The 18644-nt window shown below is 46.1% G+C and overlaps 1 protein-coding gene across 5 annotated transcripts in view; it reads right to left on the bottom strand.

Annotated features, from left to right (window-relative positions):
- The window catches only part of RASAL1 (RAS protein activator like 1), a 258927-nt gene that overhangs the window by 159926 nt on the left and 80357 nt on the right, over positions 1-18644 (bottom strand). For all 5 annotated transcript variants that reach the window (XR_003943755.1, XM_030217945.1, XM_030217946.1 and 2 more), the window contains one exon: positions 6831-6986. Coding sequence is in view for 4 of the 5 variants with exons in the window: in XM_030217945.1 (XP_030073805.1) it covers positions 6831-6986 (156 nt within the window). In the remaining variant the exon portion in view is untranslated. The remainder of the gene's footprint in view (positions 1-6830; positions 6987-18644) is intronic.

The raw sequence follows: 18644 nt of genomic DNA, 5'->3' as shown, positions 1-18644 counted from the left end.
CATCGAGCTTCCTTGCAGGCTATATATACCTTGATATTTAAGTCTGGCCCCATAAGCTTTATGACGAAGACCACTGATCATTTTAGTAGCCGCCCTCTGGACCAACTCCATCCTGTTTATGGCTTTTTGAAGGTGCGGTATCCAGAATTGTACACAGGTCTCATCAGAGACTTACTCAGAGGCATCATCACCTCCTTTTTCCTGCTGGCCATTCGTCTCCCTATGCACCCAAGCATCCTTCTAGCTTTCACCATTTAATTTTCTTCCTTAAGATCATCACATACAATCATCCCCCAAGTCCCACCCTTCTTTCATGCACAGAAGTACTTCACTGCCTATACCAGGGGTGTAGCCAGACAACAGATTTTAGGTGGGCCTAGACAAGAAGTGGGTGGGCACCAAGTGTTCTCCCTGCCCCCAACCACCACCTAAAAAATATCTCAGCTGGCGGGAAAATGCTTCTTTCTACCTTGGGGGTCTGCAGCAGGCATGCGCTGAAAACAGAATGCGCAGATGCTGGTATCGTGGACCGTAGTGTTTTCATTACCGTCAGGGGGAAAGCCTTCAGCTAATCGAGCTTGGGATCCCCACCAGCTACCGCTAAACGTGTGCTACTGTTGGATGGACCTGAGCCCTAAATGCCACCTGTGGCTACGCCACTGGCCTATACTGTAGTGCTCCCTTGAATTTTGCAGCCCAAATGCATCATCCTGCATTTTCTAGCATTAAATCTTAGCTGCCAAATGCTAGACCGTTTTTCAAGCTTCACTAGAGCCCTCCTCATGTTTTTCACACCTCCCAAGGTGTCTACCCTTTTGCAGGTTTTTGTATCATCTGCAAAAAAAGCAAGCCTATGGTCACAGCCTCTCCACAAGGTCACTTACAAAAACATTGAAAAGGACTGATCATTGGTACCTTTTTTCTCAGAGTAAACTCCATCTACCACTACCCTTTGTCACCTGTCACTCAACCAGTTACATCAGACCGTCTAGACTAGACTTAAGAAGGCACCGGAGAGCAAGAACCAGCTGCTGGGCGAGAGGAAATTGTGGAACCAGGCAAAGAAACATTAGGTAGAACACACGAGCAGAGGATAAGCAGTTGGCTCAAACCAATTTATTCAAAACATAGGTTTAAAGTAGGTGGTGAGAAATACAAGCGTCCAGTTCCTTTGTCAGGCTAAATAAAACAGTTAGACCTAGACAGCATATGTACATACAAACCACCTTGAAGGATATAACAGACTTGCTTAAGGTTATATGGTGAGCCTAAAACACAACACTTAAAACGTCTTCTGGGTATATAGCACCTTGCAAATCTCTTCTTTCTCTCAGTGGCGTAGCCACAGGTGGGCCTGGGAGGGCACAGGCCCATCCACTTTAGGCTCAGGCCCACCCATAAGTGGCACAACTCTGATGTGGCTGGGGAGGCTCCTCAAGCCTCGTCAGCAGAAGTCTCCCGGCATCTCTCCCTCCCCTCCCCCACAGGCATTTTGGCATCAGTCAACTCAACCCCCCCCCCCCCCAACCTCTCTGTACCTTTTCAATCTTTAAATGTTTCGCGAACAGCGACATGTACCCGCAGCTCGTGCCAGCCCAGAGTCTTCTCTCTGATGTGACTTCCTGGTTCCACAAAAGTGGTACCAGGTCAGAGGGAAGGCTCTGGACTGGTGAAAGCGGTGGGTATGAGTCACTGTTTGTGGACAGTGAAGCACTGAAGATTTGAAAAAGTATGAAGAGGAGGAGGGGAGGGTGAAATTGAGAAATTATTGGTCTTCTGGAGGAGGGAGTGGAGGGAGAGATGCCACATGGGATTTTTTGTGCCCACCCACTTCAGGCTCAGGCCCCCCCAAAATTGGGTGTCTGGCTATGCCCCTGCTTTCTCTCAAGCTCTGTTAACGAAGGCTGGAGCTCTTAGAAGTGTCTTGTGCCAGACATGGTTTTGTCTGAAGGTTGATAGGACCAAGAGAGCAGGTAGAAGCCTGTCATACCAGGCAGTGAATGGATCAATCCTGCTCTCTCTCTCTCTTTCTCATCCGTTTTATGTGCACCCCTCCCTCTGTCTCTGATTCCTAATTGTCAGCGTTTTGTTTTAGCTTTGCTGCAGAGAGTAGAGGATAAAGATTTAGGGGGTCCTTTTACTAAAGTGTGCTGAAAAATGGCCTGCGCTGGTGTAGACATGTGCATTGGACGCGTGCAGGTCCATTTTTCAGCGCATCTGCAAAAAAGGCCTTTTTTTTTTTTGCTGAAAATGGACGTGCGGCAAAATAAAAATCAGCGCATGTCCATTTTGGGCCCGAGACCTTACCGCCACCCGTTGACTTTTAGTGTTAAGATCTCACGCATTAACCTGGCGGTAATCGTCAGCGTGCATACACTGCTGATTACCGCCCGGTTACTGCCATGTGGTAGAAAACAACAAATATTTTCTGTGGCGCATATCGGACACGCATAAAAAATGTAATTACCACCCGGGGCACGCGGTAGCCGGGTGGTAGTTCCAAATTGACGCAAGTTGGACTCACGTAGGCGCCTACGCACCTTAGTAAAAGGGCCCCTTAGTTGGATCATCGGTAAAGTAAACCAGACTAAAGAAGAGAAAGAGGCTTCAGGGCCCAGTTTACTCTGGGCAAGTCACTTAACCCTCCATTGCCCCATGTAAGCCTGCCATGAGTGGGAAAGCGCAGGGTACAAATGTAACAAAAATAAAATAGATACTATTGGAGATTCTACATGGAATGTTGCTACTATTGGAGATTCTAAATGGAATGTTGCTATTCCATGTAGAAGGCTGCGCAGGCTTCTGTTTCTGTGAGTCTGACGTCCTGCTCGTATGTGCAGGACGTCAGACTCACAGAAGCAGAAGCCTGCGCGGCCACATTGGTGATCTGCAAGGGCCGACTTCTACATGGAATGTTGCTAGTGGAATAGCAACATTCCATGTAGAATCTCCAATAGTAGCAACAGGGGAGGAGTGGCCTAGTAGTTAGGGTGGTGGACTTTGGTCCTGAGGAACTGAGTTGGATTCCCACTTCAGGCACAGGCAGCTCCTTGTAACTCTGGGCAAGTCACTTAACCCTCCATTGCCCCATGTAAGCCGCATTGAGCCTGCCATGAGTGGGAAAGCGCAGGGTACAAATGTAACAAAAATAAAATAGATACAGTGGGGGAAATAAGTATTTGATCCCTTGCTGATTTTGTAAGTTTGCCCACTGACAAAGACATGAGCAGCCCATAATTGAAGGGTAGGTTATTGGTAACAGTGAGAGATAGCACATCACAAATTAAATCCGGAAAATCACATTGTGGAAAGTATATGAATTTATTTGCATTCTGCAGAGGGAAATAAGTATTTAATCCCTCTGGCAAACAAGACCTAATACTTGGTGGCAAAACCCTTGTTGGCAAGCACAGCGGTCAGACGTCTTCTGTAGTTGATGATGAGGTTTGCACACATGTCAGGAGGAATTTTGGTCCACTCCTCTTTGCAGATCATCTCTAAATCATTAAGAGTTCTGGGCTGTCGCTTGGCAACTCGCAGCTTCAGCTCCCTCCATAAGTTTTCAATGGGATTAAGGTCTGGTGACTGGCTAGGCCACTCCATGACCCTAATGTGCTTCTTCCTGAGCCACTCCTTTGTTGCCTTGGCTGTATGTTTTGGGTCATTGTCGTGCTGGAAGACCCAGCCACGACCCATTTTTAAGGCCCTGGCGGAGGGAAGGAGGTTGTCACTCAGAATTGTACGGTACATGGCCCCATCCATTCTCCCATTGATGCGGTGAAGTAGTCCTGTGCCCTTAGCAGAGAAACACCCCCAAAACATAACATTTCCACCTCCATGCTTGACAGTGGGGACGGTGTTCTTTGGGTCATAGGCAGCATTTCTCTTCCTCCAAACACGGCGAGTTGAGTTCATGCCAAAGAGCTCAATTTTTGTCTCATCTGACCACAGCACCTTCTCCCAATCACTCTCGGCATCATCCAGGTGTTCACTGGCAAACTTCAGACGGGCCGTCACATGTGCCTTCCGGAGCAGGGGGACCTTGCGGGCACTGCAGGATTGCAATCCGTTATGTCGTAATGTGTTACCAATGGTTTTCGTGGTGACAGTGGTCCCAGCTGCCTTGAGATCATTGACAAGTTCCCCCCTTGTAGTTGTAGGCTGATTTCTAACCTTCCTCATGATCAAGGATACCCCACGAGGTGAGATTTTGCGTGGAGCCCCAGATCTTTGTCGATTGACAGTCATTTTGTACTTCTTCCATTTTCTTACTATGGCACCAACAGTTGTCTCCTTCTCGCCCAGCGTCTTACTGATGGTTTTGTAGCCCATTCCAGCCTTGTGCAGGTGTATGATCTTGTCCCTGACATCCTTAGACAGCTCCTTGCTCTTGGCCATTTTGTAGAGGTTAGAGTCTGACTGATTCACTGAGTCTGTGGACAGGTGTCTTTCATACAGGTGACCATTGCCGACAGCTGTCTGTCATGCAGGTAACGAGTTGATTTGGAGCATCTACCTGGTCTGTAGGGGCCAGATCTCTTACTGGTTGGTGGGGGATCAAATACTTATTTCCCTCTGCAGAATGCAAATAAATTCATATACTTTCCACAATGTGATTTTCCGGATTTAATTTGTGATGTGCTATCTCTCACTGTTACCAATAACCTACCCTTCAATTATGGGCTGCTCATGTCTTTGTCAGTGGGCAAACTTACAAAATCAGCAAGGGATCAAATACTTATTTCCCCCACTGTACTATTGGAAATTCTACATGGAATGTTGCTACTATTGGAGATTCTACATGGAATGTTGCTATTCCACTAGCAACATTCCATGTAGAAGGCTGCGCAGGCTTCTGTTTCTGTGAGTCTGACGTCCTGCACGTACGTGCAGGACATTAGACTCACAGAAGCAGAAGCCTGCGTGGCCACATTGGTGATCTGCAAGGGCCGACTTCTACATGGAATGTTGCTAGTGGAATAGCAACATTCCATGTAGAATCTCAAATAGTAGCAACAGTAGAGGAGTGGCCTAGTGGTTAGGGTGGTGGACTTTGGTCCTGGGGAACTGAGTTTGATTCCCACTTCAGGCACAGGCAGCTCCTTGTGACTCTGGCCAAGTCACTTAACCCTCCATTGCCCCATGTAAGCCGCATTGAGCCTGCCATGAGTGGGAAAGTGCGGGGTACAAATGTAACAAAAAAAAAAGGAAGTGGCTTTGGATTTGTCTCATCTTTTCTAAACCTCAGCTCAAGGCAAATGATAAATTAGGAATAACTTTGGAGAAAAGCCTCGAGAAACCAGATCTATCGAAGGCAACCAAACTAGCACATGGGGATCGTACGTCACACAGCCCTGATAAAAGAGGTTTGTAGAGCAATAAAGAATAAAAATAGTTACAAAAAAACAACAATAAAAAAAAACAATAAAGCTATTATTGAGACATGAAAGACTAGTCGTAGCAGAACTTTCAAGGAAAACAAGACCAAACCAGCCTGTACAATCTACAAGGGAGATATGATTCATTAAATTATCTTCCTGGTCGCTGGTCTGAGGCCCATTCAAAGTAACGTGCAAATGAAGCATAAAACCAACTCAGCCCCATAAAACAATGCACCCATAATGAGAATGGCCAACGCTTCCCATCCTTCCATTCCCAAATCACCAAGGCAAGGTGTTCTTTTCTCCACTCACACCCCACTGCCCAGCTCCTAACAATTTGGAACGGACATGATTCCATATCCTATGGACATTGTTTCTACAGAGGCAGCCTGTGAGTAAAGCCTGCTGCTGAAAAGATATTGTCCACTGGGGGAGTGAGAGAGAACCACAGGCAGGGCTGGGAGGGGAGGGAGAGACACCGGACTGTGGGGGGTGGGGGCAGGAGGGAGGGAGAAGGTGTGTAGCACTTCTATTCCGGATTCTATGTTGGTACAGATATCGCAATTTTTAGGGGTCTGAATTCTCAGGTGGTCCATATTTCTGGCTTCCGGATTTTTGAACCAGAGCCGGTGGTTGGGAGGCGGGGCTGGTGGTTGGGAGGCGGGGATAGTGCTGGGCAGACTTATACAGTCTGTGCCCTGAAGAGCACAGGTACAAATCATAGTAGGGTATACACAAAAAGTAGCACATATGAGTTTATCTTGTTGGGCAGACTGGATGGACCGTGCAGGTCTTTTTCTGCCGTCATCTACTATGTTACTATATGTAAATTAAATAAAGTCAAAACGAGGGAAAGGGATATTTGATTTAGCTGAGGCCTTTTTCAATAGCAGATCAAAATTAGTTATATCCAGGTTATATTTTCTGCTCCTGGAGGACTACGTTTGTACCTGAGGCAATGGAAGGTTAGGTTAGGTACAGTACAAAAGTACTGCCGTACTGGGAAAGACCAAAGGTCCATCAAGCCCAGCATCCTGTTTCCAACAGTGGCTAATCCAGGTCACAAATACCTGACAAGATCCCCAAAAAGTACAAAAGATTTTTTACTGCTTATCCCAGAAATAGTGGATTTTCCCCAAGTCCATTTAATAATAGTCTATGAACTTTTTATTTTAGGAAGCCGTCCAAACCTTTTTTAAACTCCGCCAAGCTAACCACCTTTACCACATTCTCTGGCAACGAATTCCAGAGTTTAATTACATGTTGAGTGAAGAAACATTTTCTCTAATTTGTTTTAAATTTACTACATTGTAACTTGCCCAAGGTGACAAGGAGCTGCAGTGGGATTTATACTGGGCTACCCTAGTTCTCTGCTCTAACCATTAGGCCACTTCTCCACTCCCAGCTTCCCAGTATTCTCCCAGTCCTGATGGGTAGAATGTTACTAACCCGACCCAGGAAGTCATTCTTCCCCACCATGTCCCAGTCCCAGACCTCCACACTGACAACAGACACTTCAGACGACTCTGACACCTCGTCTGCCTCCAAGTCCAGGTCAAACTCCAGCACCTCGTCCCAGTGTGGAAAGCGAGTCTTCTTAATAATCTGTAACGTTTGGGAACAGGAAAAAGAAATATAAGGAGCAGCAGAAACGGACTCAGGGATTACAGAACCATGACTGTTCCACCTACATTCCCACACTGCAAAACGTAAACAAGACGGGCTGAGAGCACTTTGGGGGTTAACTCTCTACAGGTCATCAAAGGATGCTTTGCACTATGTACAAATGTGATGATGGCAATAACACATATAATTTCTTTAATGTAGTCCCCTTATTTTCTAACACTTCTTACTCTCTTACCTATGAGGCTCATTTTCGAAAGAGATGGACATCCAAAAAGCGACATAAATCGGCACTTGAACATCCATCTCTCAGAGACGTCCAAATCGGTATAATCGAAACCCGTTTTTGGACGTCTCTAGCTGGAGTCCGTCGCAAGGACATCCAAGTCTCAAGGGGGCGTATCAGAGGTGTGGTGAAGGCGGGACTTGGGCGTGCCTAAGACTTGGATGTCTTTGAGCCATAATGGAAAAAGGCAGAGACGTCCAGCACTAAAACTTGAACGTTTTCACCTGGATGTGTTTTTATTACGAATAAGGAACAAAAAGGTGCCTGAAATGACCAAATGGCCACTGGAGGGAATCGGGGATGAACCCCCTTACTCCCCCCCAGTGGTCACTTACCCCATCCCACCCTCAAAAAACATCATTAAAAATATTACGTGCCAGCCTCTATGCCAGTCTGAGATGTCATACTCAGGTTCATGCCAGTGTATGCACGTCTCTGGAGCAGTTTTAGTGGGTGCAGTGCACTTCAGACAGGTGGACCCAGGCCCATCCCACCCCCCCACCTGTTACACTTGTGGTGGTAAATGTGAGCCCTCCAAAACCCACCACAAACCCTCTGTACCCACATAGAGGTGACCCCCTTCTCCCGTAAGGGCTATGGTAGTGGTGTACAGTTGGGGTTAGTGGGTTTTGGGGGTCGGTTGGGGGGCTCAGCACACAAGGTAAGGGAGCTATGTACCTTGGAGCATTTTATGAAGTCTACTGCAGTGCCCCCTAGGGTGACCGGTTGGTGTCCTGGCATGTCAGGGGAACCAGTGCACTACAAATGCTGGCTCCTCCCACGTCCAAATGGCTTGCATTTGGACGTTTTTGACTTGGACGTCTTTGGTTTCGAAAATCGCCGAAAGTCAAAGACATCCAAATCTAAGGACGTCCAAAAATCCGAGGACGTCCTTAGATTTGGATGTCTTTGACGGTATTTTCGAAACGAAAGATGGACGTCCATCTTTTTTTGAAAATGAGCTTTTCCCCGCCTACGGATTTGGACGTTTTATAAAGACGTCCAAATCCAAACGTAGACGTTTCTTTCAAAAACGCCCCTCCATATGTTCCATCTTTGCTTATACCCCTTAACGTCAATTAAAATGTTCTATTATGTATTGTGTTGACATTGTAAGTAGTCTACTAATCCATACTTTGTATTGTTATTTGAATATCGGTCATGTTTGATCTATTCTTACTGTACACCGCCTTGAGTGAATGCCTTCAAAAAGACGGTAAATAAATCCTAATAAATAAATAAATAATCACAATATAGAAACCCAGTTACAGACTTATGTACAATTAACTGACACACCCACGCCCTTCCCAGGTCCACGTCCCCCTTAAAGTTGATCACTATGGGTTTTGCACACACAATTATGAAGAACACCGACAAAGGACAGTTATACACATAACTGCAAAGCAGTGCCAATTAACCCCAATTAGCAGCTAATTATTAAATGAAGTTACACGTGCAACTGATACTATTCTACGGCTTGTGCACGCAGATGGTGGCCGGACTGGTGTTAGACATGACGGGGCACTGGGCAGGCACTTGGGAGGGGGCCCCGCAGCTTGCTTGCAGGTTGTCTCTCTTTCAACTTCAGGCAGGTTTAGGCAGTGGCGTTCCTAGGGGGGCTGACACCTGGGGCGGATCGCCGATGCGCCCCGCCCCCTGGGTGCAGCGCCCCCCTGGAACAGTGCGACGCCCCCCCCGGCAAAACAACCCCCGATCCCCCGGTGAAAGAACCCCCCCCCCGGATGCACGCCGCTAGGGGGGGTGCCGCGCACCTGCTGGCTCTTCGTTTTCATGCTCCCTCTGCCCCGGAACAGGAAGTAACCTGTTCCAGGGCAAAGGGAGCATGAAAACAAAGAGCCGACAGGCGCGCAGCACCCCCCCAGCGGCGTGCACCCGGGGCGGACCGCCCCCACCCCCCCTTGGTACGCCACTGGGTTTAGGGCCTACAGTTGCATGGAGGCCCAGGGCAATTGCCCTATTTGCTAACCCCGCCCTAACGCCAGCTCCGAGTGGTGGTGAGGACACAACAAAGAGAAAAGCTGAAGGAAGGGTCTAGCACTACAGAGCTGATTGATTTAGTCTGCTGGTATTTAAAACAAATAGGAGAAAGTTTTTCTTTACTCAGGGTGTAGTTGGACTCTGGAACTCGTTGCTGGAAAATGTAGTGAGAGCAGCTGGCCTTACGGAGTTTAAAGGGGGTTTGGACAGATTCCTGAGGGAAAAGTCCATTGAACATTATTACATTTTGGGGGGGGGGGGGGGAGTTTGCCAGGTTCTTGAAGCCTGGATTGGCCACTGTCGGAGACAGGATCCTGGGCTTGATGGGCCCTTGGTCTTTTCCCAGTATGGCAGTGCTTATGTGCTTATGCTTCTCTCATCTTGAATTTCCTCTGCATGACTCTCTGATAACAACACATACAGAGGGGTTTTTTTGGGGGGTGGGGTGGGAGTGGGGTTTTGTCCTAAACAGACTCTTTAGTACCACGTAATGTCTTTTTTCTTTTAACTATGGCAAAATATTATCCCACACAAATAGCTAAGGATTTCCGCAGCAAACGTCTGTCTACAGAAATGAACAAAGGTCGGGTTTTGTTACAGGTGGGTTGGATGGGAGACTGAAAATGGATTTTCCATTTCATCATCAGTGAATTGATTCAGGAAAAGAGGGAACGCAGTAATAAGGACAGACACATTACTCAAAGTCCTGAATCTCTGTCTGTGGAGGAAGAGGATACAGCTAGCGCAGCAGTGCATGCGTCACCAGGGACCCGAGTTCTTCTCTTTGGAGGAGGGGGGTGCAGCTAGTGTAACAGTCCATGCATCACCAGGGACTCCAGTTCTTGATTGCGGGGGAGGGAATTGCAGCCTCGAAAGAGGGTCCTGTCGGTCAGTCTATTGGATATCATGAGAACATACTGCCAATAAAGACATTAAGAATTGAGTTAGCGTTGGGCGTGTTAATTTGGATTTATATTTAGCCCCGCCTAAGATTACATCTTAGTTAGTGGGGTTCCCCAGGGGTCTGTGCTGGGACCGCTGCTTTTTAACATATTTATAAATGACCTAGAGATGGGAGTAACTAGTGAGGTAATTAAATTTGCTGATAACACAAAGTTATTCAAAGTCGTTAAATCGCGGGAGGATTGTGAAAAATTACAAGAGGACCATACGAGACTGGGAGACTGGGCGTCTAAATGGCAGATGACGTTTAACGTGAGCAAGTGCAAAGTGATGCATGTGGGAAAGAGGAACCCGAATTATAGCTACGTCATGAAAGGTTCCACGTTAGGAGTCACGGACCAAGAAAGGGATCTAGGTGTCGTTATTGATGATACGTTGAAACCTTCTGCTCAGTGTGCTGCTGCGGCTAAGAAAGCAAATAGAATGTTGGGTATTATTAGGAAAGGAATGGAAAACAAAAATGAGGATGTTATAATGCCTTTGTATCGCTCCATGGTGCAACCACACCTCGAATAGCAATTCTGGTCACCGCATCTGAAAAAAGATATAGTGGAATTAGAAAAGGTACAGAGAAGGGCGACGAAAATGTTAAAGGGGATGGGACGACTTCCCTATGAGGAAAGGCTAAAGCAGCTAGGGCTCTTCAGCTTAGAGAAAAGGCGGCTGAGGGGAGATATGATAGAAGTCTATAAAATAATGAGTGGAGTTGAACGGGTAGATGTGAAGCATCTTTTTACACCTTCCAAAAATACTAGGACTAGGGGGCATACGATTAAGCTACAATGTAGTAAATTTAAAATGAATTGGAGAAAAAAAAATTTCTTCACTCAACGTGTAATTAAACTCTGGAATTCGTTGCCAGAGAATGTGGTAAAGGCAGTTAGCTTAGCGGAGTTTAAAAAAGGTTTGGACAACTTCTTAAAGAAAAAGTCCATAGACCATTATTAAATGGACTTGGGGAAAATCCTCTATTTCTGGGATAAGCAGTATAAACTGTTTTCTACTTTTTTGGGATCTTGCCAGGTATTTGTTTCCTGGATTGGCCACTGTTGGAAACAGGATGCTGGGCTCGATGGACCTTTGGTCTTTCCCAGTGTGGCAATACTTATGTACTTATGTATTTGAAATTGGATGGCTGTATGTATAATATGCAGTTACTCTACACGTGTTGGTGCACTATACCTTTGGACCGTACGGTCCATGTTATACCTGGTTTTAGCACATCCAACGAAATATATACAACTAGACGTAGGTGCCTAATATCTGCGCACTGCGATAATCCAGGTAATTAAGAAGTAATGCAATCCTCTTCAATCTGTCCAAAATTCTGCGGCACGACTTATTTTCCGCCAGAATCGTCATGCCCACACTAGCCCGCTCCTCAAGTCACTTCACTGGTTCCCTGTCCGCTTCCGCATTCAGTTTAAACTTCTCGTACTGACCTTTAAATGCATCCACTCTGCAGCCCCCCATTACCTCTCCACTCTCATCTCTCCCTACATTCCTCCCCGTGAACTCCGCTCACTGGACAAATCTCTCTTGTCATCCCCCTTCTCCTCCACTGCTAACTCCAGGCTTCATTCCTTTTCTTTCGTGGCACCTTATGCCTGGAATGGACTTCCTGGACCTATACGTCTAGCTCCATCTCTACCTGTTTTCAAATCTATGCTGAAAACCCACCTTTTCACTGCTGCTTTTAGCTCCCAGCCACTACTCAATTGCCCTCCCCTTGTCCCTTCCTCCCTTCTCACCCATTACTTCCCTCATCCCTAACTGTCTTGTCTGTCTGTATTACTTAGATTGTAAGCTCTTTTGAGCAGGGACTGTCTCTTTATGTCAGGTGTTCAGCGCTGCATGCGTCTGGTAGTGCTATACAAATGCTAATAATAATAATTAAAGTTTTCAAAGCAATACTTTCAAAAATACTTATCATTTAGGCAGCAGGAGGCCGATATTCAGTCCGCGGGAGGCAGCTACCTAAGTGCCACGATAGATGCTGACCCCAGTTATGTTCAATGCCAGCCCATTTCCGATGATCGGCACTGAATATCCAATTTTTTTTTTTTTTTGGCCAGTTCAAACTTAACCAGTTAAGTCGATATTTAGCACTGGCCAGTTAAGTTTACAGCAGCCACTGATAGAGCTGCTATTTTGGAGATCTGATTTGGCCGCTAAACTTCGCCAGTCGGCACAGGGTATTGCCGGCATTTACACGATATAGCTGGTTATCTTTTTGGCACTAACTGGCAATATTCAGCAGAGATAACCGGTTATCTCACGCTGAATATTAGATGCTATTTAACCAGTCAGCGGCCATTTCTGGCTGGTTAAATATTGCTGAGTGAGAAGCACTTCTGCTAGTCAAAGTGCGGGAGTGAGCACTCATAGAAGGGCATAATCGAACGGCGCTGGTCAAATCGATGGCCGGTCATCTTCGGGGCCGGCTCCGTGAGGGGGCAGAGCCAAGCGTATTTTTGAAATACACAGCGCCGGCCAAATTGCTCGCCGGGTTTACATGAAATGGCTGGCTTCATTTTCCAGTCATAATGGAAACCGGGCCCGGCCATCTCAAACCCGGCCATGGGAAGAGCCAGCATTTGAAGTGCACTGGCCCCCCAGACATGCCAGGACACCAACCGGGCACCCTAGGGGGCACTTCTAAATATTTTTTTAAAAACCAAAAATAGGTGACAGGATTATAGCTCCCTTACCTTGTATGCTGAGCCCCCCAAATCCCCCCCAAAATCCACTCCTCACTACACTACTACCATAGCCCTAAGGGGTGAAGGGGGGCACCTACATGTGGGTACAGTGGGTTTTGGGGGGTTTTGGAGGGCCCAATATTTATCACCACAACTGTAACAGGTAGGGGGGATGGGCCTGGGTCCACCTGCCTGAAGTGCACTGCAGCCACTAAATACTGCTCCAGGGACCTGCATACTGCTGTCAAGGAGCTGGGTATGACATTTCAGGCTGGCATACAGGCTGGCACAAAAATGTTTTTAAATTTTTTTGAGGGGGGGCTGGGAGGGGGTTGGTGACCACTCGGGGAGTAAGGGAGTTGATCCCCGCTTCCCTCCGGTGGTCAACTGGTTAATTGGGGCACTTTTTTGAGACTTGGTCCTAAAAATAAATGGGCCAAGTCCAGCCGGCAAAATGCTCGTTCGAGCCGGCCATTTTTTTTCCATTATAAGGTAAAGCTGGCCATCTCGTAACCACGCCCCCGCCCCGCCCCATCCTGCCTTCGCTACCCTACCAACACGCCCCCTTGAAAGTTGGCCGGCGCCATGACGAAAAAGCAGTTGGGGCCGGCCAAAATCGGCTTTCGATAATACCGATTTGGCCGGGATCAGGAGTTCGCCGGCCATCTCCCGATTTGTGTCGGAAGATCATCGGCAATCTCTTTCAAAAATGAGCTGGATAGTAACATACATAGTAGATGACGGCAGAGAAAGACCTGCACGGTCCATCCAGTCTGCCCAACAAGGTAAACTCATATGTGCTACTTTTTGTGTATACCTTACCTTGATTTATATCTGCCATTTTCACGGCACAGACCGTAGAAGTCTTGCCCAGCACTAGGAAATTACGCATTTTGGAATTTTTTTCTAATACGAATACATCAGTAAAAGATGACTCAGTAATTAAGAAAAAAAGTGTATGGGTACCACCTACCCAAATGAATCCGATGATTCAAGCATTTGAGAGAATGATTATAAAAGATGTAGATGATTTAGAGAAAATAGATAAAAACCCCATACTACAATATAACTACAAAAGAAAAAAAAACCTATCGATTCACTGAGAAATGATACTAACATTGTAATAAAACAGGCAGATAAGGGAGGAGCAGTTCTAGTGATGGACAAAGAATTATACATTGAAGAAATACATAAGTACATAAGTACCGCCATACTGAGAAAAGACCAAGGATCCTGTCTCCGACAGCGGCCAATCCAGGCCTCAAGAACCCAGCAAACCCCCTCCCCCCCCCCAAAAAAAATTAATAATGTTCAATGGACTTTTCCTGTATGGCCAGCTGCTGTCACTACATTCTCCGGCAACGAGTTCCAGAGTCTAACTACACGCTGAGTAAAGAAAACCTTTCTCCTGTTTGTTTTAAATCTACCGTATTCTAGCTTCATCTTGTGTCCCCTGGTTTTGTTGTTGTTTGAAAGTGTAAACAAACGCTTCACATCTGTCCGCTCTAATCCGCTCATTATCTTGTACATAAGTACATAAGTAATGCCACACTGGGAAAAGACCAAGGGTCCATCGAGCCCAGCATCCTGTCTCCGACAGCGGCCAATCCAGGCCTCAAGAACCCAGCAAACCCCCTCCCCCCCAAAAAAAAAAATTAATAATGTTCAATGGACTTTTCCCTCAGGTATCTGTCCAAACCCCCTTTAAATTCCGTAAGGCCAGCTGCTGCCACCACATTCTCCGGCAACGAGTTCCAGAGTCCGACTACACGCTGAGTAAAGAAAAACGTTCTCCTGTTTGTTTTAAATCTACCATATTCTAGCTTCATCTTGTGTCCCCTGGTTTTGTTGTTGTTTGAAAGTGTAAACAAACGCTTCACATCTGTCCCCTCTAATCCGCTCATTATCTTGTACATAAGTACATAAGTAATGCCACACTGGGAAAAGAACAAAGGTCCATCGAGCCCAGCATCCTGTCCACGGCAGCGGCCAATCCAGGCCAAGGGCACCTGGCAGCTTCCCAAACGTACAAACATTCTATACATGTTATTCCTGGAATTGTGGATTTTTCCCAAGTCCATTTAGTAGCGGTTTATGGACTTGTCCTTTAGGAAACCGTCTAACTCCTTTTTAAACTCTGCTAAGCTAACCGCCTTCACCACGTTCTCCGGCAACGAATTCTAGAGTTTAATTACGCGTTCGGTGAAGAAACATTTTCTCCGATTTGTTTTAAATTGACTACACTGTAGTTTCATCGCATGCCCCCTAGTCCTAGTATTTTTGGAAAGCGTGAACAGACGCTTCACATCCACCTGTTCCACTCCACTCATTATTTTATATACCTCTATCATGTCTCCCCTCAGCCGTCTCTTCTCCAAGCTGTATAACCCTAGCCTCCTTAGTCTTTCTTCATAGGGAAATCGTCCCATCCCCGCTATCATTTTAGTCGCCCTTCGCTGCACCTTTTCCAATTCTAATATATCTTTCTTGAGATTCGGCGACCAGAATTGAACACAGTACTCAAGGTGCGGTCGCACTATGGAGCGATATAACGGCATTATAACATCCTCACACCTGTTTTCCATACCTTTCCTAATAATACCCAATAAAAAGACAACTAAGTGATACTACTTTTTATTTACCTTTATCAAAAGATCCAACTAATGTTTTGAAGTCTAAGATAGATTCCCTTATTGATTTGGGTTTACAAGCAGGATTCATGACAGTTAAAGAAAGTGATTTCCTAAGAACAGAACACCCACGAACGCCAGTAATTTATATATTACCTAAGGTACATAAATCTCTAGAAAGTCCTCCAGGAAGACCAATTGTTTCTGGGATAGGGTCTGTGTTGGAACCTGTATCAAAATTTACAGACATGTTTCGTCGACCTTTGGGTTTGTTTTTTGATTCACACCAATAAATTATTTCATATGTTTATGTTTTCTATCCTACCTTTTTTACTATTATCCTGTATATACTATGTAAACCACTTTGAATGTAGTTGCAAAAACCTCAGAAAGGCAGTAGATATCAAGTCCCAGTTCCCTTTCCCTATTTGAGATTCTACATTGAATGTTGCTACTATTGAGATTCTAGATGGAATGTTGCTACTATTGAGATTCTGTTGCTACTATTGGAGATTCTACATGGAATGTTGCTATTCCACTAGCAACATTCCATGTAGAAGCCTGCCCTTGCAGATCAGCAATGCGGCCGCGCAGGCTTCTGTTTCTGTGAGTCTGACGTCCTGCACGTACTGTTTCTGTGAGTCTGACGTCCTGCACATACGTGCAGGACGTCAGACTCACAGAAACAGAAGCCAGCGCGGCCGCATTGCTGATCTGCAAGGGCAGGCTTCTACGTGGAATGTTGCTAGCGGAGGAGTAGCCTAGTGGTAAGTGCAGCAGACTTTGATCCTGGGGATCTGGATTTGATTCGCAGTGCAGCTCCTTGTGACTCTGGGCAAGTCACTTAACCCTCCATTGCCCCTGGTACAAAATAAGTACCTGTATATATTATGTAAACCACTTTGAATGTAGTTGCAAAACCCACAGAAAGGCAGTATATCAAGTCCCAGTTCCCTTTCCTTTTTATTAAAGCAGTCTAGATTTAATTTTAAACACATAACCGTATTCAGCTCACACTGCTGCAGACCATGCATGTGCTTTTAAAATATCAAACTCCTGAGTTTCACATGCACCTGTAGATACGAAGAGAGGTGTGCAGGACATGTGAGACACGCACGCACTGGTTATCCTTAGACTGTCCCAGTGTGGGCTCCCCGAGAGCTGGTTTCCAGAACCCGAGGCTGTTGTGAGTTCAAACACACCCACGTTCATTTTGTAAACACTTGTCTGAAAATTGGGTAATGATTTAGCTATAACAAACAGAAAACATTCCGAGAGATGGAGAAGTCAACGTGTGAAAGTGAAGCCTTGAGGTTTGCCAGTCTGCAGCTCTGTCACATCCCACAATCACAGATGAGCTCGATTTAACAGTTAGACACAATTTTCTGTTGCCAACTTCCTCTGCAGTGACAAATAACTGTGATGTACCAGCCCTGTCCTTTTACTAAATAGCTTCACCCACAATGTAGAAACGGAGAAAAAGATGCTCTGAAGGAACATCTAAGTCTGCTCAGTTGAATTCTTCTCCTGGTTATCACACCGTCCGATATTCAAAAAGGTTTTTTATTTATTTGTTACATTTGTACCCCACATTTTCCCACCTATTTGCAGGCTCAATGTGGCATACATAGTACCGTAATGGCGTTCACCAGTCGGTCGATAACAGATAACAAGGTTATATTGTGGTTGAATGAGGTAATTGTGTATCAGTCATCATATGAGTCGAAGGGTATGGTCCAGTACGATCATTGGTTATGTTGTGTTGCTGGGTGTAGGGATTTACGTTGGATCGGTGGGCTAAGCCTTTTTGAAGAGGGTGGTTTTTAGTGATTTCCTGAAGTTTAGATGGTCATGGATTGTTTTCACGGCTTTTGGGAGTCCAGTCCATAGTTGTGCGCTTATGTAGGAGAAGCTGGATGCATGGGTTGTTTTGTATTTGAGTCCTTTGCAGTTTGGGTAATGTAGGTTTAGGTAAGATCGTGATGATCTGATTCTGTTCCTGGTTAGTAGATCTATGAGGTCTGTCCTGTATCCTGGGACTACGCCGTAGATGATTTTGAGGACCAAGGTGCAGATTTTGAAGATGATCCGTTCTTTGATTGGGAGCCAGTGTAGCTTTTCACTGAGGGGTTTGGCCAGGCTGGAGAGGTTCCTGCTAGAGAGCTGCACGGGAATGGGATTCCCGCAGGGATGGAAGCAGTTCTGCGGGGTTCCCGTGGGGACGGAAGCAGTTCTGCAGGGTTCCCGTGGGGACGGAAGCAGTTCTGCGGGGTTCCTGTGGAAGTGTAAGCTGCACTGCATCAGCCTCTTATCTACCGAGTACCTTGACGGCTGTCTCCTCCTCCTCTTCCTCCTTGCTTTAACAGCACAAATGTGGAAAGTCTTCCGTTAAGGAGGTGGTAGAGACACAAATGATGATGGAATTCAAAAAGGCTTGGGATGAACACAGAGTATCTCTAATTAGAAAATGGAAGTTATAAAAATCCTAACCTTAAATGGCTGCATGTGTGTGGATGTGTCAAGTGACGCTTAGATGGCGACTCTGGCTGTGATTAACTAGGGCCGATACCGGGCAGACTTGTATGGTCTGTGTCTAATATATGGGAGTCTGGTTTAGGATGGGCTAGAAAGGCCTTAGACAGCAACTTCAGTGGCTTGAACATAAGGACAGTGCTGGACAGATTTTTACGGTCTGTATCCCACAAATGAGAAGACGAATAGACTGGAGTGGGCTTCAGCGAGAACTCCAGCAGCTGGAACATAAGTATAGGGCCAGATAGACTTCTATGGTCTATGTTCCAGAAACACGAAAGGAAGTATATAATATCACACTCGTTGATTTAATCATGAATTGATAATGAGTGTGACTATTGGGCAGACTGGATGGACCGTTCAGGTCTTTGTTTGCTGTCACTTACTATGTTACAATTAATCCTCTTTGCTCCCGGGCTGATGCGCAGACCTCAGCTCTGACACAGGCAAGAGCATCGGATGTCACCTGACCTACTGGCGCGTGCATGTGGTGACCTCTCAGCACACAGTACCAGAAATCAGAGACAAA

Source organism: Microcaecilia unicolor, chromosome 11 (assembly GCF_901765095.1).
Source record: "Microcaecilia unicolor chromosome 11, aMicUni1.1, whole genome shotgun sequence".
In the NCBI taxonomy this organism is placed as follows: domain Eukaryota; kingdom Metazoa; phylum Chordata; class Amphibia; order Gymnophiona; family Siphonopidae; genus Microcaecilia; species Microcaecilia unicolor.
Note: the sequence above shows the minus strand (reverse complement) of the source record. Positions and strands in the feature narration are given on the sequence as shown.